Source organism: Drosophila willistoni (genome assembly GCF_018902025.1).
Source record: "Drosophila willistoni isolate 14030-0811.24 chromosome XR unlocalized genomic scaffold, UCI_dwil_1.1 Seg106, whole genome shotgun sequence".
In the NCBI taxonomy this organism is placed as follows: domain Eukaryota; kingdom Metazoa; phylum Arthropoda; class Insecta; order Diptera; family Drosophilidae; genus Drosophila; species Drosophila willistoni.
In genome coordinates this window covers 30,750-57,240 of record NW_025814055.1, presented here as the reverse complement: position 1 = coordinate 57,240, position 26,491 = coordinate 30,750, and the positions used below count along the sequence as shown (strand labels likewise).

The window sequence follows — 26,491 nt, the reverse complement described above, 5'->3', positions numbered from 1 at the left end:
AAAAAAGTTTAAAAAGTCTAGTGTTTGCAAAAGAACAGCCTACAATATTAGCATAGGAAGCATAGCAAAGTCACTGTTTAACACCGATTCTTCCTATCTATATGATAAAGTCATCCGATATTGATCAAATTTAGCACAGACATTAATAGCTACAGTTGCGAACTTAAAAATAGCACCACTTGCTGAGGTTATGTGTTCAAAGGATTCTTGGCTTCAATTTAAGGCTCAAGGAAAATGTGAATACGTTTTTGAATGTTTCAATATTTACTACTAATGAAAACAAAAAAAAATTTTAATAATATCCAACGTATTCAAAGTTTTTCAGGCATTTTCTTCAAATACTCAAAAAATACCCGAAACTAAAAATAGCACTACTTGCAGTATTTGCCAAAATACCGTCATATTTCGCAGAATTACATTGTAAAAAACACATGAATAACAGTCCGTGGGTCGAAGTCAATTTTAAAAGCACTAGCACTAAAAAAAATCCAAAACTTTTAAATATAATAGGTCGGGGAAAACACTGCTCTGTGGAAAAGCGAAAACTCATCCAAAACCAGGTTTTTGAGAGATAATCGTATCGCTAGGTTTGAAAATTGGTTGGTAGTTCCAAGAAAATGATTCGGAGTGCGATCAATTTCAAACAGAAGTCTGAAACTCGCATACGAAAGCCAAAACTGAAGGAGCAAGAAGTCGGTTGCTTAATCCGAGAGAACAATAGGGATCCTTTTAAGTCTGTATGCGATCTGGAAAAGGAGTTGACTATCTCGACTAGCGACGACATAGTTCGCAATTTCCTTCGGAAGAGCAATTTATAAGCTTGAACCCCCTGAAAGCTTCCACTTTTGAATGCGGGACGTATTGCCAATCGCCTTAAGTTTGCCAAAAATGATTAGAATTGGCCTGTCCAAAAGTAGAGACACGTGCTATGGACTGATGAAAGTAAAGTTGTCATGTATGATGGAAATGGCTCTAGAGTATACGTCTGGCGTCCACATAACTCCAAATGCACCGTGAAGACTGTTAAACATGGCGAATCCAGTGTCATGATATGGGCCTGTTTTTATTATTAAGGTGTCGGTCTAATATAGTGCGTAAAGTCGTCTATGGATCAGCATGTTTATGTAATTACGTTGGAGACGGTGATGCTACCATAGGCTGAGGATAATATGCCACTTATACGGGTCTTTCAACAGGACAACGAAACAAAACCACATCAGTAAGAAAGCCAGGCAGTGGTTCTCAGAGATTTCTCTAAATGTAATAGAGTGTTCGGCACGGTCACCAGGCCTAACCCCTATTAAAAATCTGTGGTCTGACATTATAAAAGCAGTTGCTGTTGCAAAACCAACAAAAAAAAAAGACGTTTTGGGAGAAGTCCTGGAAGAAAATACCGGTCAAAAGCTGTCAAGACCTGGTTAACTCAATGCTAAGACGTTGTGCAGCAGATTTTGACACTAAGGGCAACGGAACGAAGTGTTGAGTTTTTAATTTAATAATAATATGTTTAATAGCTAATCATAACATATTAATAAATTTAGTTTTTTCTTTTTTTTTTTTAATTTTAACTAAATATTTAAAAAGTGGTGCTATTTTTAGTTCCGGGTATTTTTTGAGTATTTGAAGAAAATGCCTGAAAAACTTTGAATACGTTGGATATTATTAAAATTTTTTTTTGTTTTCATTAGTAGTAAATATTGAAACATTTAAAAACGTATTCACATGTTCCGTGAGCCTTAAATTGAAGCCAAGAATCCTTTGAACAGATAACCTCAGCAAGTGGTGCTATTTTTAAGTTCGCAGCTGTATGTTTAACTAAAAAATATAGATTTTGCGTAAAAAGTAACGAATTTATTGACAAAAGTCACTGTTTTCGAACTCATCTCGTCATGCTGATCAAGAATATATATACTTTATATGGTCGGAAATGCTTCCTTCTAAGCGATGCACACTTCTGCCCAAAATTAATATACCCTTTTTGCAAGGGTATAAAAAGGATACTTCTGAGTCACTTACGCGACATCACTCACATGATATTTTTTACAGTCCAGTTACATACACAATTTTAGTAATTACATTAGGACTTAAGGGGTGGGAATGGTTTTGCATTTTTTCTTGAGCTCTTTACATGGCGTCACTTCCTTGATTGGGTATTCGCATTGTCAGTTTTGCAAATTATAGGGAAAAAAATTAAATACTGCTGAATTTGAAGAGTGGCACAAAGTACACGTTGAAAACAATGAATGTCAAGCGAATCACGTCGGACCATTAGCTAACATGGAAGTTAACGCTGTCATCGAAATATTTGCCGCTCAGAACAAAATTACAGAGCAAAGAACAGCAACTATATAGGAGACGGTGACAGTACAACTTACGCCAATTTAGTGAAAGCTAAGCCTTACGGTAAAAATTTTACGACAAAGCTCACCGGAAAAGTTATTGATAATTTGAGTCGATACTATGGAGCAGCAATTATATGTAATTGTAATTCGATAGAGGAAATGAAAAATGCAATCTGGGCAACTTTGTACCACCAGCAATCAACAGACTACAACCCTCAACAAGATAAATGCCCAAGCGGTGAGAACTCGTGGTGCCTATATCAAAAATCTTTGGCCACAACAGGAGTAAAACGTTTCAAACACAATTACACTCCACTTTCACAAGATGTCATGCAGCCAATGTAGCTGCATGCACTTTTAACAAAGGTGCGGCCCAAGCGCGCATGAGTATGCAAGATTGGAGGAGAGCAATCGCATTGACAGGGCCGAGATCAAGGCTGACAGCAGACCAAAGAAACTAGAATACACCGACGACTTGCGAAAAAAGAGGCTCAAGACAACGAAGCTGCTGCAGGAAGTCTGCTGTATGAAGCTGGAATCAATAATTCTATGTAAGTTAACAAATACAAAAATGTTCTTCCCTTTCTTAGCTTGCAAACTTTCAAACGCGTTTTTCTCAAAACGACTTTTTCAAAGTCCGTGTTCACTGTCATTTAAAAACTACTTGACCGATTCATTTCAAACTTGGTGGACATAATCTACATATAAAATACCTCCCCCCAACGTTTAGTTTACATTTTTTCATAAAGTGTGTTTTTTACTCTCAAAATGGCGGAATTTTTCGCGAAAAATTGAAATTTTGACTTTAGACTTCAATAAAAAAATTTTAAGCGAAAAAAAAATTTCAGGCTATAGGGGGGGAGGATTTAATGATACTTTAACTAAATTTTAATGGTTTTTGACTTCAGATAATTTCCTACAGAGCAACACCGCCAGTTGCTTTTTTTCTGCCATGATCTGGGAAAAGCTCTGTAGCCGGCTCCGTTTTCAAAATTTTTTAAATATTGGTAAGATTATACTTAATAATGTAAAAAAAGGTTTCAATAACAAAGGTTGCTCAACACAAATTTCCAAAAAAAAAATATATATATATATATCACAAAAGAGGTGTTTTTTTTTTTTTGCCCTAAAAAACCATTCCCACACCTTAAGCAAAATATACAAATACATCGATGAGAATCAAATAACTTATCTAAACGACGAATGTAGGTAGAGGATATCTATAAGTGAACTCTCAAGTTGGTCGATATTTAAGGGGTCTGACACCATCTGCGGCCGAAAATAAAGGTGTTTTTTTGGAAATTAATTGCGCAGAATGTAAAATTATGAATTCTTAAAATTTTTCTTTTATTTGTCTATTTTTTCTTTTATTTGAAATCAATAAAAATGAAGTAAGTAAGTCGTCTCGCCGACTTAGGTATACCATACACCAGTAAAGCAAATATTTCAACTTGATTAAACAAATGCATTTTCACATGCTTCTTACAAGCATATCTTAGTATCTCGCTCACTCAATCATACGAGCACCCTAGCGCCCCCACCAGCCAACGGCCAACTCCGGCCTTATGGAAAAAGGTTTATATGCATAACTCGACTGTTTTTTGTCCGATTTTGATCAAATTTGGTATTTTGCTAGATATTAGTATTATTATTTTAATTTAAGCATGCCAAATTTGATTGCATATGGTAAAAAAATACGGGAGATAATCAAGTTTTTCAAATTACGGGGGCGGAAAAGGGCGTGGCAAAAATTTGAAATAAACTTGGTCACTCGACATACTACACGAGTCTACATACCAAATTTGGTGGCTCTAGCTCTTACAGTCTCCGAGATCTAGGTGTTCATACGGACAGACGGACGGACGGACAGACGGACATGGCTAGATCGACTTGGTTGTTGATCCTGATCAAGAATATATATACTTTGTGGGGTCGGAGATGCTTCCTTCTGCCTGTTACATACATTTTGGCGACTTTAATATACCATTTCACCCTATGGGTGTATGGTGTAAAAATATCAAAGAAGCTAACTTCGGCTATGCCGAATTTTATATACCCTTGCAGTCCTGGGCAATAATATTTTTACTTTTTGAAATTTATTTCCCTGCAACTCAATTCATCAATACACAAACAAAACATTATCACTCTTTTTACTACAATTTTCTCTTCTTCCATCATTCCCTAAGCAAAGCACGGCACGCATACACATACAGCTTATGTAGCGTTGCGCATGTGTGTGTATGCATGTGCTCTGTTAATTTGATGATGACGTAGTAGGCAGCAAGCAGCGCTGCCGTCAGCGGTTGAACCGATTTATATTGACTATAGCTTGTGTTCTAGCAGCGCTGCCGTCAGCGATTTTGAGAATTTATATTAAATTTTATCATGGTAGTAAATTTCATGGGAGTATCCCCAACAATTTTTATGAAAATGTTTCTTCTTTTCATACTTTATTTTTCCTGGGTTATAAGTAGCTCAAATCCCAAGTTTCATCCTGATAGCTGCTAGAATGGCTGATAGCAGTATGTTTTCCGAACATTTTAAGACCAAAATTATTAAAATCGGACTAAATTTAGTGTAAGAAACGTTACCAAAACGGTAGAAAAACACAATTTGCGAGAAAACGCGTTTAAAGCACGTTTGGGTTCTCAGAAACGGCCGGAGTTGGGGACTTTTCGGTTACCAAAAACATGAGAAAGATAGCGATTTTCACAATACTCTTTCTGTCACGTATTCTCGGATAGTAGTAGACTAAAATAAAGTAAAAAATATCAAAGAAGCTAACATCGGCTGTGCCGAAGTTTATATACCCTTGCAGTCCTTGGCCATAATATTTGTACATGTTCCAAATTCTTTTTCTTATTTCCATTTCTTTTTCTTCTTTTTCCTCATACTCCATGCTGCGATTGACACGCATACACACACAGTTTACGTAGCGTTGCGTCTGTGTGTGTATGCGTGTGCTTAGCTGTTCTGTGGATTTCAAGCAATGACGTAGTACAGCCAATTTATATTGACTGTAACTTGTGTTATATTTATCCGATCTGATCGAAATTTCGGGATCTGATGTTTTATATCTAAAACTATCATATTAGTAAATTTCATGGGGATACTCCAATTTTTATGAAAATGTTTCTTTTAGAGCTATATGATATAGTGGTCCTATCCTGACAATTTTCATACTTTATCTGCTCCGGGCTATAAGTAAGGTACGTTTCATAATTATAACGCCACCCATATATTTCAAATATTGGTCTAACGGTACAATTTTCGATGTTACAATGTTCTACCGAAATACTTGTTGGGGCACAACAACAACATACAACAACTTTGGGATCAATAGGAATAACGGTACTTTTCTATTTACGCAAATTTGGTTTTGAGCTTGTTTCATAATTATAACGCCACTTTCAATTAATGCGTTTTTTTACTACAAATGTCAACAGTTAACCATTTTTTTTTTATGAACAATTAAAATTTGCTTTCCATTTTTAGAAATGACATTAAATATCCTTGTAGGCATCCTTAAAACTAAATTTTTAATTACATCTGGCTCAAACATCCATCCAAGCCCCGTCTATCGCATCTTTCAGTTCTTGTACTGTGTTAAACTGCCGATTTTCCCTGGAAACCTTACGTACTAAGAAGCTCCAGAGATTCTCAATCGGATTGAGGTCTGGGGATCCTGCTGTCCAGTTCATAACTGGGATTTCCTTGGAACAAAACCATGACTTCGTCTCCGTGCTCCCTGGAAAGTCCAGTCTCTACCATCATTTTCATTGAAAAATGGGATGAGACAGTTTTCCAACACCTGGATGTAATCTGCACTCTTCATTCGGGGAGATTAAAACTGCAGTTTCCAACATCCAGCCTAGGAAAAAGCTCCTCAAACCAAAAAAAATGCTTGGAAAAAATGTATGGCTCTTTCCTCAGATCATGCCAATATCGTTGAAAACCAGTAGAACCATCCAAGTTCCATTTGTTTTTCATCCGAAAAAATTACCTCTAATTTATATCTTTATTGTAAACACGAATTTGCTGCTTATGCTTACTGATGACCATTGTCTGTTTATATGTTCAACAATTTTGAAATGGTTTGAGGAGCTTTTTCCTAGGCTGGTTGTTAGAAACTGCAGTTCTAATCTTCCCGAATGAAGAGTGCAGATTACATCCAGGTGTTGGAAAACTGTCTCATCCCATTTTTCAATGAAAATGATGGTAGAGACTGGACTTTCCAGGGAGCACGGAGACGAAGTCATGGTTTTGTTCTAAGGAAATCCCAGTTATGAACTGGACAGCAGGATCCCCAGACCTCAATCCGATTGAGAATCTCTGGAGCATCTTAGTACGTAAGGTTTCCAGGGAAAATCGGCAGTTTAACACAGTACAAGAACTGAAAGATGCGATAGACGGGGCTTGGATGGATGTTTGAGCCAGATGTAATTAAAAATTTAGTTTTAAGGATGCCTACAAGGATATTTAATGTCATTTCTAAAAATGGAAAGCAAATTTTAATTGTTCATAAAAAAAAATGGTTAACTGTTGACATTTGTAGTAAAAGAACGCATTAATTGAAAGTGGCGTTATAATTATGAAACAAGCTCAAAACCAAATTTGCGTAAATAGAAAAGTACCGTTATTCCTATTGATCCCAAAGTTGTTGTATGTTGTTGTTGTGCCCCAACAAGTATTTCGGTAGAACATTGTAACATCGAAAATTGTACCGTTAGACCAATATTTGAAATATATGGGTGGCGTTATAATTATGAAACGTACCTTAGCTCAAATATCAAGTTTCATCCCGATAGCTCTTAAGATGGCGACGTGAACTTGATTTGCACAGACGGACGGACAGACATGGCTATATCGACTCAGCTTCTCATGCTGATCAAGAATATGATCGGAATGATCGCACACAAAAACGTGTGCAAAGTTGCTTATTTTCACAAGCAAGTGCACACCAATACATATGTATGAAATATTTTAAGGTGATAGTCTTTGAAATCGATGACACTGGCTAGTTAATTTTAAGGGGATACACCGCTCAGTTTGGATTTTCTATGACTATAAGATTGTACTTTATGTGCGGGAATACCAAATAAGTGTGATAGGCTGATCTGCCCCAAACTGATACAACCTCCTGAACAGACTACCATTATAGTCGGTGCTCTACTAAAAATTAGATGGAATTAAGTATAAAATATTAACAATTAAATATAGTACGTCCGATCACTACAAAACACACCTATGCAACCAAAATTGTTTTAAAACTTATAGCAATTTCACAGAATGGGTGACATAAAGTTGAATATTTGATGGTGAAATGTTAATAAAATGTGTTTATTTATGAATAGTAAATAGTTCAGTATTTCGCATTATTTGCGATAATGTTCGTATTGTTTTTTGTATTTTTAGCACAATTAAACAATTTTTATTGTGTTGCGTGGAGAATTTAAAACAAAAAACACTCTTGTTGTTTTCTTTGGTTTACCAACACCACTCTTGTTGATATTTGGAACTACAACAAACGCAATGCTAAAGCTTTCATTATGTACACAATGTAGGAAATTGATAAAAACAGTTTGAATATATTAAGCATACAGGAAATTAAAGCTAATGTGGCCAATTTAGTACATTATATAAAATTTTACTTGCGTCAACACAAACTAAATATTCGAGATTCGTCGATTCACACAGAATGGCTTGCAACATTTGGAAATAAAAACTAATGATGGGTCGTACAAAATTTGTTAAAACGTATCTCAAAAACATATTAATATATTATTTTTGTTGCATTGCTTTTCGTTAATTTAACTTTTTCTCAATACTAATTATAATAAAATAAAGGCGGGGCCCAATTCATTAGAAATTAAAATTGTCATTTCCAAAAGATTTGAGGGATGTGCTGAAACTAGAGAACTAAACTTAAATTGAAATGAGAATTGCACTGCGCTGTAGTTTTTTTTTTACGTTTATTTCGGCATATGGTCGATTTTTTTTAGTTAAGTATTTTAAATTTCGTTGATTTTATATTTTGGAACACCGTAGTTAGGTAAAACAATTTAACATTAACATATGGAGTAATACTTTTCTGTGTGAGCACTGATTATCTAGAACAAGTTTTGACTGATATTGGCGGAATAATTGATCAGCTTGAATTGTTTGTTCTGGCGAAAGTTTTCAAAAAATTTAAACAATTACTATGAAAAAGGACTGACCCGGTATTTAAAACTATATTTTAACCATATTTGTGTCATTGTTCTGTGTTTCTGTCCAATTGTACCGTGTTTTATACAGTTGCGAACTTAAAAATAGCACCACTTGCTGAGGTTGTTCAAAGGATTCTTGGCTTTAATTTAAGGCTCAAGGAACATGTGAATACGTTTTTCAACGTAAAATAGTTACTACTAATTGAAGCAAAAAAAAAATTTAGTAATATCCAACGTATTCAAAGTTTTTCAAGGATTTTTCTCAAATACTCAAAAAATACTCGAAACTAAAAATAGCACCAATTGCAGTATTTGCCAAAATACCGTCATATTTCGCAGAATTTCGAAGTCAATTTTAAAAGCACTAGCACTAAAAAAAATCCAAAACTTTTAAATATAATAGGTCGGGGAAAACACTGCTCTGTGGAAAAGCGAAAACTCATCCAAAACCAGGTTTTTGAGAGATAATCGTATCGCTAGGTTTGAAAATTGGTTGGTAGTTCCAAGAAAATGATTCGGAGTGCGATCAATTTCAAACAGAAGTCTGAAACTCGCATACGAAAGCCAAAACTGAAGGAGCAAGAAGTCGGTTGCTTAATCCGAGAGAACAATAGGGATCCTTTTAAGGCTGTACGCGATCTGGAAAAGGAATTGAACATCTCGACTAGCGACGAAATAGTTTGCAAGTACTTTCGGAAGAGCAATTTATAAGCCTGAACCCCCTGAAAGCTTCCACTTTTGAATGCGGGACATATTGCCAATCGCCTTAAGTTTGCCAAAAATGATTAGAATTGGCCTGTCCAAAAGTAGAGACACGTGCTATGGACTGATGAAAGTAAAGTTGTCATGTATGATGGAAATGGCTCTAGAGTATACGTCTGGCGTCCACATAACTCCAAATGCACCGTGAAGACTGTTAAACATGGCGAATCCAGTGTCATGATATGGGCCTGTTTTTATTATTAAGGTGTCGGTCTAATATAGTGCGTAAAGTCGTCTATGGATCAGCATGTTTATGTAATTACGTTGGAGACGGTGATGCTACCATAGGCTGAGGATAATATGCCACTTATACGGGTCTTTCAACAGGACAACGACCCAAAGCACATCAGTAAGAAAGCCAGGCAGTGGTTCTCAGAGATTTCTCTAAATGTAATAGACTTCGGCACGGTCACCAGGCCTAAGCCCTATTGAAAAACTGTGGTCTGATATTATAAAAGCAGTTGCTGTTGCAAAACCAACAAAGATAAGACGTTTTGGAAGGAGTCCTGGAAGAAAATACCGGTCAAACGCTGTCAAGACCTGGTTAACTCAATGCTAAGACGTTGTGTAGCGGATTTTGACACTTAGGGCAACAGAACAAAGTATTGAGTTTTTAATTTATTAATATTTTTAATAGCTAATCATAACATATTAATGCATTTTTTTTTTTTCTCATTTTAACTAAATATTTAAAAAGTGGTGCTATTTTTAGTTTCGGGTATTTTTTTGAGTATTTGAAGAAAATGCCTGAAAAACTTTGTATACGTTGGATATTATTAAATTTTTTTTTTGCTTCCATTAGTAGTAAATATTGAACCATTCAAAAACGTATTCACATGTTCCTTGAGCCTTAAATTGAAGCCAAGAATCCTTTGAACACATAACCTCAGCAAGTGGTGCTATTTTTAAGTTCGCAGCTGTATGTATGTACAGTCTGTCAAGAAACACTTTACACAGTGGAAAAAAGCTCAATTTTTTGACTTTATGTAGAAAAAATAAAGGGTTTTGTTTAATTTAACTAATTTTTTTCAATGGTTAACTGTTTAATAGGTATTTTTAAATCAAATTATAAAAAACAGAAACAAAAAAAAAAAGGGTGAAACTTAAAAAACAACAAAAACTTACATTACACATACAGCTGAGAACGTTGTATATTGTTTTTCTCGACACTGAAAACATTTCCACTAATTTTTGAACTGATTTGCCCAACTGGCGATTGTACAAGATCAATTGGACAACATCGAAGCTTAATCTCTTTCCCGGCATTATTAATCAAAATTTTAATTCCTTTTTTCATGTGTTCTAAGCCAAATTTCGCACAAAGTGAAAAATAAACACAAAAATAGAGATTCATAGAGATTCTAAAAGCATAGTTAACGGTAAAGCCCCGTTATTTCTTAGAATGAGAGCAAAACCGACGAAGAGAACAAAATGTGTAAAGAGTTTCTTGACAGTGCCAAATATGTGTAATGTAAGTTTTTGTTGTTTTTTAAGTTTCAGCCTTATTTTTTTTGTTTCTGTTTTTTATAATTTGATTTAAAAATACCTATTAAACAGTTAACCATTGAACAAAATTAGTTAAATTAAACAAAACCCTTTATTTTTTCTACATAAAGTAAAAAAATTGAGTTTTTTTCCACTGGGTAAAGTGTTTCTTGACAGACTGTATGTACGTTTGTACTAAAATACCGACATTAAACATATTGATAAGTAATATCCAAACAAAACTATACATATTGAAAGAAGTGTTGAATACATTTGCATATTTTTCGTCTATGAACTTTAACAGTAGTATACATATGCAGCAGACCTCTTTTATATTCCACCCTTGGGCGTTACCATTTTAAGCAGAATGTACATTGTATGTATATACATATGTAGTTATGTATGTACATACATATGTACAATTTGCGGTGTAACATTAATAAGGCATTACGTACCAATACTAATAAAGAAATGTTTGTGAATTTGAATACAATTATTTGAATACAATTCACATACGCTATTAGGAAGTCACAGATTAATAATTACTGTTATAAATGTGAAGTATACCTTGTTCCGAATGTCCAAGAACGCATATAGTGCTCAAAACTACGTTTGTTAGTACTGCAAAGCGTTTGCAATATAACGCCATGGTTCGAAGTATGTATATATATTCACACAAAAAAAAAAAAACAAATAGTTGGACTTTTTTAACAAACACAAGATATTTCTTTTTTTATAAACCACATATCAAAAAGTAGCAACACAACTACCACAGTAATTGCGACGCCGATAACAAATAGTTATCGCCGAAGTACCAAAGCAGTTCAACTAGTTCTTCGAGTGGATTTTCCGATATATATTTCATGGATAATTATATGTTCTCACATAGCACATTTTTGTGGTAATGGTTTGCGATTTTTGTATAAAAAAAATAAACAGTATTCATATATTTCGGGTGGAATTATTGGTGAAACAACGATTTTAACTAGCAGCAGTTATCAATCTTGCTGATTTAAGAATCAGGCCCCGGAACGGAACGGGATCGGCTGCGGGGAACGGTTGGGATTAACGATGGATGTGGAATAGTGATTCCCACATATAACCTGTAAACAACGATTAAAATCACGCTAAATAAACTGATCGCTGTATAAACTGTACCTTAAGTTTGTTTTAGTAGGGGTTTGGGTGCAGGAGTTGTGTTCTTGGTCGATTTAGTTCTCTGCATTCTACGATTATATGGTAAAGGTGATGTTACAAGAAGGGCACATTGGTATGTTTAGTATGTAACTTTGTGTGAGTACCAAGTGTCCCAGGCGAATTCTGGTACATTTTATAAGGTCTACTCTATTTTAATTATCTTGGGAGTAGTCTCTTACAGAGAAGTTGGCTCTTCTGTAGTGTGGGGAGGACTGTTGCCCTAGATCGTCCCTGTACTGTTAGAAGAGTTCCGTTGTTCTTATATGTATGTCAAGGGCAAAAGAGCTTGACGTGCTGCTCTGTCCGCTGTGTCATTTGATGTTGGTGTGTCGGTAGTTGTGGTTGTTGATATTTGCGATAGACTTTAGAGCTGAGAGGGAGTCTGTGCAAATTGCGTGATGTTGGTTTGTTTGTTTTGTCAGTAAGCATGCGTCTAAAATAGCAGAGATTTCAGCAGTGAATATTGAGTTGTGGCTGGGTAAGGCTACAAACACAGTGCACGCTGAGACGAAGACGAAGCTAAAGATGAAAAACAGTGCAGAACAAATCGTACTAGTTCGCTCGCTCGTACGCATAGTGCGCGCTGTGACGAAGACGAAGATGAAGACGAAACGCAAGCAATCAGCTTCAAACCCTGCTGTACTGAATTTGAAGACGAATCGCTTGCTAGTTACTTTTGTTTTTGTTTGTTTTTTAAAATTTTTTTTCTTTACGTCACAATTAGCCTTCTAGCACATATAATTGGCGTTATATTAAAAGTAGTGGCTAAATTTTAATTAGAATATTTGTCTAGATTTCGACCTTATTGAAGTTAATCAAAAAATTTGTTTGAGCGGGGCTTCAGGTCAATCTTACTGATTTATTTGTAAGATTTTAAATCATAGGCAGCACAAAAGGTGAGCAGGTTGTCTGTATAGCTATTTCAAGAACCACCAAGTTCTATCATCAGCAGACTTCGCTAAAGAATCCACAATTGTAATGGCCATACCATATCTTCAACGCTAAAACTAGTTGGGAATTACATTGCCAACTAAATGAAGCGAAAAAAGAACGGCAAAGCTTGCAACTGCAGATTCCACCTTTTTTGTGTGCATACCCATGGGCGCCAGCTGAATTAGTGTAAAGGGCTTCGCCTTAACCAACTAATCGTCGCGTCCAAATATTTTGTAATAGTATATTGTACTATATGCAAAAAAGAGGTTTTTTTACAGCAAGTGTAAAACGGCGGGCCTTCCGTTTTTGGTATTTGTCTTGATTTCGACCTTATTGAAGTTAATCAAAAAATTTGTTTGAGCGGGGCTTCAGGCCAATCTTACTGATTTATTTGTAAGATTTTAAATCATAGGCAGCACAAAAGGTGAGCAGGTTGTCTGTATAGCTATTTCAAGAACCACCAAGTTCTATCATCAGCAGACTTCGCTAAAGAATCCACAATTGTAATGGCCATACCATATCTTTAACGCTAAAAGTAGTTGGGAATTCAAACTACATGAAGCGAAAAAAGAACGGCAAAGCTTGCAACTGCAGATTCCACCTTTTTTGTGTGCATACCCATGGGCGCCAGCTGAATTAGTGCAAAGGGCTTCGCCTTAACCAACTAATCGTCGCGCCCAAATATTTTGTAATAGTATATTGTACTATATGCAAAAAAGAGGGTTTTTTACAGCAAGTGTAAAACGGCGGGCCTTCCGTCAAACAAATTTTTTGATTAACTTCAATGTTGGTTAAGGCGAAGCCCTTTACACTAATTCAGCTGGCGCCCATGGGTATGCACACAAAAAAGGTGGAATCTGCAGTTGCAAGCTTTGCCGTTCTTTTTTCGCTTCATTTAGTTGGCAATGTAATTCCCAACTAGCTTTAGCGTTGAAGATATGGTATGGGCATTACAATTGTGGATTCTTTAGCGAAGTCTGCTGATGATAAAACTTTGTGGTTCTTGAAATAGCTATACAGACAACCTGCTCACCTTTTGTGCTGCCTATGATTTAAAATCTTACAAATAAATCGGTAAGATTGACCTGAAGCCCCGCTCAAACAAATTTTTTAATTAGAATATATTTGATTATAATTGTCTTTATGGTATATTCCACAAATTGATGAAATATACCAAATGTTTCTTTTCCCAAATTTATAGGGTGTACTTTTTATACCCTTGCAGAGGGTATTATAAAATTGGTCAGATGTTTGTAACGCACAGAAGGAGACGTTTCCGACCCCATAAAGTATATATATTCTTGATCAGCATGAGGAGCTGAGTTGATATAGCCAAGTCCGTCTGTCAGTCCGTCCGTCTGTGCGTTTGCGTTTTGTTCAGCCGTCTTAAGAGCTATCGGTCTCAAATTTTTTTTTCGGGGTTTTTTATTACCCGGGAAAAATAAAGTATGAAAACCATCAGGATCGGACCACTATATCATATAGCTCTAGAAGAACTAGAAGAAACATTTTCATAAAAATTGGAGTATGCTATGAAATTGGATATATATATTGGATAATATTGGATATAAAACCCCAGATCCCAAAATTTGAATGTGATCGGATAAATATAACACAAGTTACAGTCGATATAATAATTGGCTCTGCTCCCAGCTCTGCCGGCAACGCTGCTTGCTGTCTACTACGTCTTTCGTCATCAACAGAGTACATGCATACACACACAGACGCAACGCTACATAAACTATATGTGTATGCGTGCGTTGCTTTTCTTTGGGAATGAGGGAAGAAGAAGAACAAATTGTAAAATAGAGAGTAAAATTGTTTTGTTTGTATATTGATGAATTGAGTTGCAGAAAACAAACATGTAAAATTATTATTACCAAGGACTGCGAGGGTATATAAACTTCGGCATAGCCGATGTTAGCTTCTTTGATATTTTAATTTACTTTTATACTTTTTAATTTAAAATCTAAGCTTTGCTTAATCAGCGGGTCATAATCTCATCCAGAATCCATTGCAACTAACATAACAAAAGCGCAACCAATTCGTCTTGCACTGTGCAACCTACTCGCTTACTCGCAACGCAAGCAATTTCTCTTCAGCTTCGTCTTCATCTTCGTCTTCGTCTCAGCGTGCACTGTGTTTGCAGCCTAATTGGGAATATATGATGATTTCCGTTTTGGTGGTTATGCTGTAGGAGGTACCAGACACTGACTTCAAACCGTTAGTATATACATATGAATTCTTTCATTACGTCCTTTAGTTCAATGAATTTTTTCTGGAATACTGTTGGGTGTGTGGTTGGTTTTGTAGCTTTATGTAAAAATAAGTTTAATGCAGTGCCCGGCACTCATATTCGCCGGGAGACGAACACGTTCGGCACCTCTTATGCATGTAAGCCGAACGGCAGCCGAAGTCCTCACACAAAAAAAACCAGGAGCATGAGGGTGGATTTAGTTTCCCTCAGCATTTCGACGCTGCAGATCTATGTCGCTTTGTTGAGAGAACACACATGAAAAAATTGATGGCTGCTTTGTTTTCTCTATCTTTTTCTTGCATCAGATTATCGGCTGCGCTCTTTTTCTTGAGGCAGAATTTGATGAATTTTCATTTTGCGCAGTGTAAAGCAACATACGCACACAAGCAAGTGCACACATACAACTAAGAGAGAGTATATGTGTATTTTCAAGTGCGGTCGCGTTTATCAGTCGCTCCGCAAAATAAAAGGTCACAATTGACGTACAATACCTGGAATATAGAGGGGAAGGATTAGGAAGGGTCGCCAAGAGACTGGCCACTCACCTGGACTGCAATCGGCTGCCCAGCTGGCTGCATCTGTTGTGTTGGAGAAATTATTTATTTCCCATCAGTCTTAGCTTGGCGGCCACGCTGGAAGGGGCGGCGGGGGTGTTAACCATATCCCGCGCTTTCTCCTGTGGTGGGAAAATTGCATTTTTTGCATTTTTGGCATTTTCCTTATCGTTTGACTTCTTAGCGCTTTTTACTTTGCCGATTGCAATTAATCAGCTGGTAACTAGTGTTGTGAACCGTCGATCGATAACAGAGCCGATAAACCAGCTGACGGCTTAACATAAGCTCACAACATTAGCCTCCATAGTGCTGCGTGCTTTTGGGCGCTCGCTTAGGCGCGATTTTTAAAAATCCCCTATAGACTGAGTAAGTCTTAAGTTACCGACTAGCAATCTTTCAGGTTACAAGAAGGAGACCAACAAACCCACAGGGCCTCTGAGACACGAAGAGGACTGTGGTTTGCGCTTGTGCCTGCGCGGCCACAGCGTATAAAACCTGGCAGCAGGTATAAAATGCAAAAAATACATGGGGAAAATGGTTGGAAAAACGTCGACTACTCCAGGTGGCAGCCACAGTTGTGGAAATTCACCCATGGTACAAGCCATGGCAGGGGCAGGGATTCTGGAGGCCCCAACAACCGTCATCACCACCACTACTGCACCGGTGGCAAACTTGGCCGATGCAGCGGACATAGCTACAAGCAGCAGCAGCAGCAGCAGCAGCAGCAAAAAGCACGGACTGTGCACAAACGGAGCCAACCCTTTTGCCAAACGAAGCAAGATCGCCAGGACAGCGCCGCAGGCTCTTCACTCGGCCCCGCCAGCCATTCGAGGAATACTCGTCTCAGCTGGATGCGAAGAAGAGACACCCAAACGGGCAAGGGAAGCAAGCCCTTGCAACACCGAAAGTGGAACCTCACCGAAGAAATTTAAAGGACCGCCGCAGGCACTAAATATGTTGATGGCCGAACTGGGCAAGATCTTAGACGAGATCATAGATGGCTCGGTTAATAAAAAGGCTCCTCTGACGCGTAACACAACCCAATGGATGAAGGAGGCACATCTTAAGATGAAATCCTTTCACCTACAGGTAATGGAGCAGATGCAGGAATATCCGGTGAAGGCTGGACCATGCCTTGCATGCGCAATGCGCAATTCTGTCGCCAAAACCACCAAAGAGGATACGAAAAGGAAGGATACCAGGACGGAAGACCCACCGACAGCCAATAAGAATGACAGGAGGAGGAAAAAGAAGTCGCCAATCCAGGAGCGGACTCCAAGAACCGGAAGCCCCGCAGCAACAGCAGTATCACCAGGACCAGTAGTAGCTGAACCAACACACGCAACGAACATCGCTGGAGGGAAATGGCACAAGGTGAAAAGCAAGCCGAGACCCATTAAAAAGAAGAGGCCGGACGTCATCATGGTGAAGTGTAAAGACCCAGCCAATTACGCGATGGTAACCTGGCGGTTCGACGCACAGCAGCCGGGGAACTACTTCTACAGTTGACCAAGCCAGCGGACGAAGCAACTGCCAAACTGCAGCAGTCAGTGAATCAGGCACTTGGAGACACTGCTGATGTCAAGGCGATCAGCGATAAGGCCATGGTCGAAATAAAGGATCTCGCAGAATTCCACACTGCAGACGATCTTCTGCTCGCCGTCCTGGAACTGATCGACGGAGATTTGCCGGCAGAATGTCACCCAAAGATGCGGAAAGCGTACAGTGGTACACAGACCGCAACAATGATGTTGAACCCGAACCTGGCGAACAAGCTGTGCATATGCTGAGTACGCCTGAAGACTGAGCCGAGACGGTGCTACAAGTGTCTGGACTTAGGGCACACAGCAGCTCGGTGCAGAAGCAAGCACGACGCATCCAAGCTATGCTTCAACTGCGGTATCAAGGATCACGCTTCAAAGCAATGTGACCAGAATGCAGCGTGCATACTTTGCACACGACATAAGCCGAGCAGTACGGCGCACAACACGCTCAGCAGAGCTTGCCCGTTATTTGTAGAGGCTGGCAGTAACAGGAAGGATTAAGTTTATACAGCTTAATCTAAACCACTTCAGGTCGGCACAGGACCTCTTAAAACAAACTGTACGGGACCTGAAAGTAGATTTCTCAATTTTGTGCGAGCCATATTCCCATATACAGGACCACAGCTGGACGCAAAACCATCGTTATGGCGCGGCAATTTGGAGCAACAGCAGGACACATCTGGAGAATCAGCACAGCGCGGACGGATATGTAAGGGCGAGGTACAATGGAGTATATGTCTACAGCTGCTACATAGCACCGAGCAAACACATCGACGAATTCTGCAGCATACTGGATGGATTAGTGGAGGACGCCAGAACCCACACGCCAACCATCATAGCCGGCGACTTCAATACATGGGCAACGGAATGGGGTAGCCAAAGGACTACTAGAAGGGGCAGGGGCCCTGCTGTACGCTTTTGCCACACTCAACATCAGTCTGCTCAACGTAGGCAACACCCACACCTACAATAAGGCTGGCAGAGGCTCCGTGATCGACCTCACGTTTGCTAGCCCTTGCCTAGCCCGCAGCGCGCAGTGGGCAGTTTCAGATATCTACACGCACAGCGACCACTTCGCCATTGTGTGCTCTATCAAGAGTTGTCCACCTGCATACACACCAACGACGTTCTACAGCTGGGCCCCAAGCACGCTGAGCGAAGAAGCGTTATTCACCATGATGACCCAAGTGACAAGGAGCAGCAGCACGGATGCGGACACCGAGGCCAACAACATGGGCGACATTCTTCGCAGAGCATGTGACGCAGCCATGATACGCAAACGGCATGGACTCAACAAATGTAAGCCAGTACATGGGTGGAATGCCAGGATTGCGGATGCCAGGATTGCGGATGCCAGGAGGCAATGTCATCAGGCCAGACGACGACAGCAACGTGCCCGCAGAATGCCCACGTTTCCGGAGCTGCTTGCAGACTACAAGCGGAAAAGAGCCAACCTAAATATGGAGATCAAGAAAAGTAAAGCGGACTGCTGGAAAAAGCTGTGCGCAGATGCAGATGCGCAGCCACATGGGACTGCCTATAAATTGGTTATGGGCAAACTCGCCAGGCGCATAATGCCAACGGATCCAACCAAGTTGGGTCAGATTGTAGCAACGCTATTCCCTTCAAGGCCGACGAGGAACTTAGCAGCGAGCGGAACACCATGTGTACCGATATTCACAGATGTTAGTGAAGTCGTGGAAGCAGGGAAGAGGATAAACGTACATAAAGCCGGGCCCGGACGGGGTCCCGGCTCTTGTAATAAAACTGCTAGTTTGCAAACACGCGTCGACGTTGGTGGAACTTTTCAACATATGCATGCTGCAACGGGAGTTCCCTACGAGGTGGAAGCTACAAAGGTTGGTCCTGCTTCCCAAAGGTGATAAAATAGATGACCCATCAGCATATAGACCCCAGTGTATGTTTGATGTGATTGGGAAACTTTTTGAGCGCATCATTTGCAACAGACTGGAGAAGGAACTGGAGCAACGTCATGGACTGTCGGACTGGCAGTTCGGATTCAGGAGGAAACGCAGCACTATCAACGCCATCAGTTCGGTGGTAGAGATAGCCGCTAAAGCCATCGAAGGGCAACGCGGAAAGGCGGCAACAAAAAATACTGCCTTATATCAACGTTGGATGTACGGAATGCTTTTAATTCGGCCAGCTGGGACTCCATTATCGAGTCCCTAGAGCGATTAAACATATCTGAGTACATTATTAACCTGATAAGCAGCTATTTCCGGGATCGGGTGCTACTCTACGCTGGTCCACGGAAACACACCATCACAGGCGGAGTACGCCAAGGATCAGTGATCGGGCCAACATTGTGGAATGTCATGTATGACACTGTTCTGCGATTGGACATGCCAACGGACACCCGCATAGTGGGATTCGCGGACGACATCGCCATCGTCACTGTGGCCAAGGATATACAGCAAGCGGAAGAAAACACCAATGCAGCAGTGTTCAGGATTCTGGAATGGATGGAGGCAAACTCACTATCCATAGCCGCACACAAAACCGAGGCCGTGCTCATAAGCAGCAGGAAAAAAGTGAAAACAGCCAGGATCGAAGTCGCCGAATGCTCTATAACATCAAAGCCTGTCATTAAATACCTTGGAGTCATGATGGACCATAGGATAACAAGCAAAGCCCATCTGCAGTATACCGCAGATAAAGCTGCGAAGACCACGTCAGCTATAACTCGGCTTATGGCTAACGTCGGCGGCCCCAAGCAACGGAGCAGATGGCTCATCTCGACGGTGGTAAGGTCCATCATCCTATATGCCGCCGCCATATGGGCACCAGCGATGTCATCCCCCACCTACAGCCGGGACTGCAGATCGTCGTACCGAACATGCGCACTCAGGACTATATGCGCGTTTAGGACAGTCTCCGAAGATGCCGCCTTGGTGCTGTCTGATATGGCCCCACTAGACCTCTTGGCTAACGAGGCTAGAAATAGATTTCCGCCGTCAGTTAGAAGAGAGACGACTCTGACTAACTGGCAACGCAGATGGCGTGACTCAAACCATGGGAGCTGGACAAGGCGCCTTCTCCCCGACATTCGGCCATGGCTTAATCGCAAACATGGCCAGACTGACATGGCCATGTTACTTACGGGACATGGATGCTTTAAATCCTACTTGCATAGGTTTAAACATGAGACAGATCCCTTTTGCACACACTGTGCGGGGAATATAGAAGACGCAGAACACGTCCTGTTTGTCTGTCCTAGATATTCTGCTGAACGGGAAGAGCTAAGCCTAGGCATTGGGAGGCCATTTATAGTCAACGACTTTATGGATATCCTACTTAGCTCGCAAAACAATTGGCTAGCTGTTAGCCACATGGCAGCAGTCATCATGCAATTCTTGCGTCGCGCTGAACGTTAGCATAACCAAAACTTCAGTTCTAGGTAAACTCTAGACGAGGCATACGTGCCATCTCCCCCTCGTGAAGTAGTACTTCAGCGTTGGTTCCGCGAGAGGGATACGGAGGATAGGGTAGGTTTTAGTGCGGTGCGGTGACCACTAACCAAGGTCGATACCAAGTCCCACACTTCGGCTTTCAATGCATTCCCCCCTATTTATAAAAAAAAAAAAAACAGTGTTGCCAGAAATTCGGAGTCACCATAAGCTAGATTTAAGGAAAAAATAAGCTAGAATAAGCTAAATATTTAAAAAAAAAGCTTAAAAATAAGCTAAGTAATATTAAGTATACACTAAATAACCAATCATTTCAAAAACAAACCTTATACGTAAAATTGCGTTCAAACACTTAATTGATTTCGCAATTTACTTTTAACGATGTTAACTTGGCTAAATACGCGTTCAACAGCAGCATTCGACCAAGGAAGCGATAGAATGTGTATAGCAAATAATGCTAGCTGCCGAAAAGTGTTGTTTCCGCCAGCATCCTTATAATTAAGAACCTCGACCCAAAACTGGGAAGTATTTTCCTTTTCCTCCCAATTTATGAAATGAATTTTTGCAAATTGAGCAACAATTTCTTCAATATTTAATTGTAAGTAATTTAAAAATTTCAACATAGGAAATATCTCAGTCGGAGTCTTATTCGCACGTAGGATATACGGCAAGAACCTCCATTTTCTTCAAAATATCAAAATTGTTAGGAAATCTGAATTTAAACTAGGGATTAAAAATATATATTTATTACATTTTTATTAAATCAATTTAAGCTTACCTTTCTCTCAGTTGGATGATTAATGTCATTATAAAATCTTTGCAATGTTGTTTTATGTCACTAATGCGCATAAAATATTTTGGATTTTTTTCATTAGCGGACGTTGACGATACTATGCGCAGTACGTTCAAGTGGCCCCTACGACACCAGGACAAAGCCTGTTACGCGCGAGCCCAAGCAGATAACTGCCCACCTCCCACCCGACCGACCGAGGGGTGCAGCCGTATAACGCACGGCACGAATCGCGTGGACAAAATACACAATAGAAAAGACAGACAAACACATAATACTATAGCTATCTATTAACTAAATGGGATAGGATAGATGTTTTAAGCATATTAATAGAAAACTCTGAGCCGATTACAGGGGATAGAAGATTGTAATCAGAGCAGAGGACCCTAAAAGGTTCATGCATAGCATAGTTAGAAGAACAACGACTAAGGGATAAAGGTATTAAAGGATGTCTACTCCGTCTACATGGTACCGACAGATTCACCTGAGCTAATTACTCAGGCGAGTCGATATCACCAATTAGGAGCTTGTGCATAAAAATGACACCAAGCATAATTCTACGGTTAGTTAGGGACGGAAGGTTAATCAAGAGAAGTCTACTAGAATACGAAGGCAAATTGACATTGCGATCCCAGTTTAAGCCACGAAGAGCAAATAGCAAGAACTGCTTTTGAACGGATTCTAGTCTAATCTGGTGCGACTCATATTGAGGTGACCAAATGCAAGATCCATACTCTAAAATAGGACGGACAAGCGAAGTAAAAAGAACTTTAGTTGTATAGGGGTCATCAAATTCTTTTGACCATCTTTTAATGAAACCCAGGACACTCATGGCCTTTGCGACCGTGGTGGAAATATGGGTGTTAAAATTTAAATTATGGTCCATAAGTACGCCCAAATCATTCATATTATTTAGACGTTCTAAATGGCTGTTGTTTAGAATATAAGTGACCAGTTGAGGAGAGTTACGAAAAAAAGTCATTACCTTACATTTGGTAGTGTTAAGATTAAGTAGATTAAACTGGCACCAGGATTGAAAGTTTTTAAGATCAGCTTGTAGCCGACTAAATGAATCTGTATCTTTATAAGTAAGGCAAAGCTTGACATCGTCAGCATACATAAGCACACGCGAATGAACAATGACTGATGGAAGATCGTTAATAAATAGTGTGAAGAGCAGAGGGCCAAGATGACTACCTTGAGGTACACCAGAAGTCACAGAAATGGAAACGGAAAAAGAAGACTTAAAAAGTACCTTCTGTTTTCTATTTGTTAAATATTCTCGAACCCAAGAAAGGAAAAGGGGTGGAAACCCAATGTCGCTCAGCTTAGAAAGTAATAGGGTATGATTAACGGAATCAAAGGCTTTGCTGAAGTCAGTGTATATGACATCAGTTTGTTTACCATTTTTGAACCCCTTGATAATTATTGATGTAAATTCTAAAAGGTTAGTGGTTGTAGATCTACGTTTCACAAACCCATGTTGGGATGGCGAAATAATAGAGCTGCAAAAATGTTGCAATTGAGAAGTTATAATTTTCTCAAAAGCTTTCGGAATAGCGGACAATTTTGAGATACCCCTATAGTTAGAGGCTTCGGACTTTTTGCCATTTTTATGCAGAGGAATAATATATGACTCCTTCCAAATAGATGGAAAAGAGGAAGATTCTACAGACAATAGAAACAATTTTAAAATGGGTTTACATAATGCGTTTGCACAGAACCTGAGTATACATCCAGGAATACCGTCTGGCCCCGGAGAATAAACAGGCTTAACTAATTTAAGTTCGGTAAGAATAGAACTTTCATCAATCACTGGATTGAAAATGCAATTAGCCTTTTTTAAATGATAAGGATACGGACTTGCTCGATATTCCGTTGAGGAATAAGTTGTTTTGAAAAAACTCGCAAACATATCGGCAATTGCCTGATCAGTGCTCGCTTTTTTATTTTGAAAAGACAAAAAAGATGGGGATGGGATGGGGAGGCACAGAGGTCTTACGTTTAGAATTAACAAAATTATAAAATTGTTTAGGGTCAGAAGAAAACTGAAGCTTACACCGCTGAAGATAATTCTTATAGCATTGTGTATTAAGCATCATGAATTTTGAACGAGCGACTGTATACAGAGCATAATCTGATGAACGACGTGTTTTTTGGAACTTCTTATAATATCGTGTCTTCACATTTTTCAAATTGGATAGCTCGCGAGAGAACCAGGGAGGTTTGTTAAGCCGCTCCAGCCTACCAAGAGGCACACAAATATTAAAGAGTGAATTCAGAGTATCATAGAAAAAACGAACAGCCGAGTTCATATCACTACAATTGTACAGATAAGACCAATCGGTAGTAGCAATGTTTTCATTAAGGCTGGCAAAGTCAGTCTTACGAAAGCACCTAGTTAGTGGTAACTCATTTGAACCAAGTAATGGTGAAAGCAAGGGCAAATCAATTTTTAAATTTAATGTAGGATGAAATTTGTCTTCTGGAAGAACAAATGGTTCGATCCTAGAAACCTCACAATAAGAAGAATCCAATACAAAAATAAGATCTAACGATTTTCCATTAGAATTTAAGACAGGATTGACTTGGGATAAAGATAAGCCTAGAAGGCCATCAATAAAGTCATGTGACAAAGAGGGCAGCAACGTGGTAGATTCATCTGTTAGTGACCATGCTAAAGCGGGTAAATTAAAATCACCTACAACTATGAGCATGTCTTGGCTCGAAACTAAAGAGGAGACAAACTGAATTGCCTCTAAATGATTTAAATATACCACCATGTCTGACAATGGTGGAATATAGGAACAAGTAATGAAAGCATTGAAAGATTTAAAATTTACTTTAACACCGACAAACTCAATCTCCTGGGTACTAGAAAATTGAATCATTTCAGATGATAAAGCAGCATCCACAGCTATCAGAACGCCACCACCTATGCGAGAAATCCGGTCACGTCTGAAAATAGAAAAGTTTGTGGAAAAAACCGATGCATCAGCAATATCAGGTTTTAGCCACGTCTCTGTGAAAGCTAGAATGTTATGCTCAAAAGAAAGACTATCTACATAGAGATTAGGAAGTTTAGATTTCAGTCCTCTAACGTTCTGGTAACCCAGGTTAAGGGACGAAGCTAGTTTTTTGACACACCAGCAGATGCTGATGTGGCAGGAATAGTATTAGTTGTTGTTGTAGGCAAGCGAATCGGTTGCCGATTTTTCTTTTTTACAGTATATTCCTTAACTATTATATGTTTAGGCCAAAAATCTTCTCGACATATAGTGTCGAAGATATTGGCAGAAACACTAATTTTAAAGGACGAAATGTCCCGAGAATAAGAAAATTTAAACTTTTCCACCGCAATATTCGAGACGTTAACTTTCTTCCGAATATAGGCTATTACATCATCAGATGTGACAACAGGGTCTAGCCTAGAAACAAATATATGTTTCTTTGGTGGTATGCCAACAAGAGGCCGCGGTCCCGAAGCGTCAGCCGCAGCAGTAACGTTGGACAAGTCACCCACTGCAGCAGTCAACTTGTTCACGGGGCCCTCGATACTTTTAGAACTATCGGCAATTTCCATTGGAATGGGTAATTGCCCAGACACATCGGACACTACAATAGGCATCGTTTTTAAGAGATCATTCCCAGGTGATACCGGTAATTCATTACTAATAGCATTCACAACAGGGCTCTTAAACGATATCAATTGCTGTACATTAGGAGTGGACGGTGCATGAGACCGGTCGGGGACGATAAGAGACGCTGGCGGATCTACAGATACAGAAACACCCCAAGGACTGGTCCTTTTACGTTTCGGAGACTCATTCATAAGCGATAAACTTCTGAACTGAGTCTCCACCGCAGTAAACTCCGCTTGGAGTTTATTAAAACCTGCCCTTAAAGTGTCAAAACTATCTCTAGTCCGCCTCATGAAAGAGCGCATCTCATTCTCGACCTCCCGGCAAGCATCACATCCATATTTTAAGCCACCACCTTTAGCAATAGACTCCTTGATTCTGCCTGTGTAACCTGCACACTTGACGTGAACAGCATTGTCACACAACCAACAAAGAATATAATCATGGGAGTCAACCGCATTAGTGGCAACTATGCAATTATTTTTTGAGCAGACAACCATTTTATCAAAAAGTTTAATTTAATTGAAAAAGGAAATACAAAAAAAAATAAAAATTCTAAAGGTTAAAAATCTGTGTATAAGAATATACTGACCAGTTCTGACACAAGGGTTAATGTGCAGAGTAAGCCTTCACAACTAAAGAATAAAAAGAAATGAAAAACACAAAAACAAAAACACGTATCACAGAGTCGCGGGTAGGCAAAAGACGAGAGCGCAAATCAATCAAGAATAGGAAAGAGCGGGAGAGCGCGTCAAATTGAACACATGCAACAACAATTTGTACGCAAGAGCGCGAGAGTTAGTTAAAACGGTAAAGACACAAAAGCAAAAGAGTTAAACAAAACAACAACACCGCTAATGCAAGTATTGTTGTAAGTTTTGATTTTATTTAAATTTAAACAAAAACGACAGCAAGAATTCGCGAAATGAAAATAAAATTCGGATGTTGTAATTGTTATTAATTAAACCGATAATTTAAGAGTTATATAAAAGTATTTAATCGCGAGAAAAAATAAAAGTTGATAAGCGCAAAAAAAACACGTCCGTCCTCTGCAACGAGTGAAAGAAGGTTTGCGCCTCCTTCTGTGCGTTAGGAACTTCTGACCAATTTTACAATACCCTCTGCAAGGGTATAAAAAGTAAATAAAAATGTATCACAAAATATATAATGAATGAATGCACAGCAACTAGAATCACTGTCTGTTCAGCTCTCTAAAGTGGGAGAAATATGTGCATGCGAAACCAGATTGAGCAATGGAAAAACAGTTTTAATTGTGGCAATTTATATTTCACCCAATCAATCAATAAATAGCATCACGGAATTCATTCATGAAAATTTAATAAAGT

At 39.1% G+C, this 26,491-nt stretch overlaps 1 protein-coding gene across 2 annotated transcripts in view; it reads right to left on the bottom strand.

Moving 5' to 3' along the window:
• Positions 1-11,580, bottom strand: part of LOC6648652 (tyrosine-protein phosphatase 69D) — a 227,419-nt gene extending 215,839 nt beyond the window's left edge. For both annotated transcript variants that reach the window (XM_047011785.1, XM_023178999.2), the window contains exon 1: positions 11,366-11,580. In XM_047011785.1, the coding sequence (XP_046867741.1) occupies positions 11,366-11,447 (82 nt within the window). In that variant the 5' untranslated portion in view covers positions 11,448-11,580. The remainder of the gene's footprint in view (positions 1-11,365) is intronic.
• Positions 11,581-26,491: the final 14,911 nt, after the last annotated feature.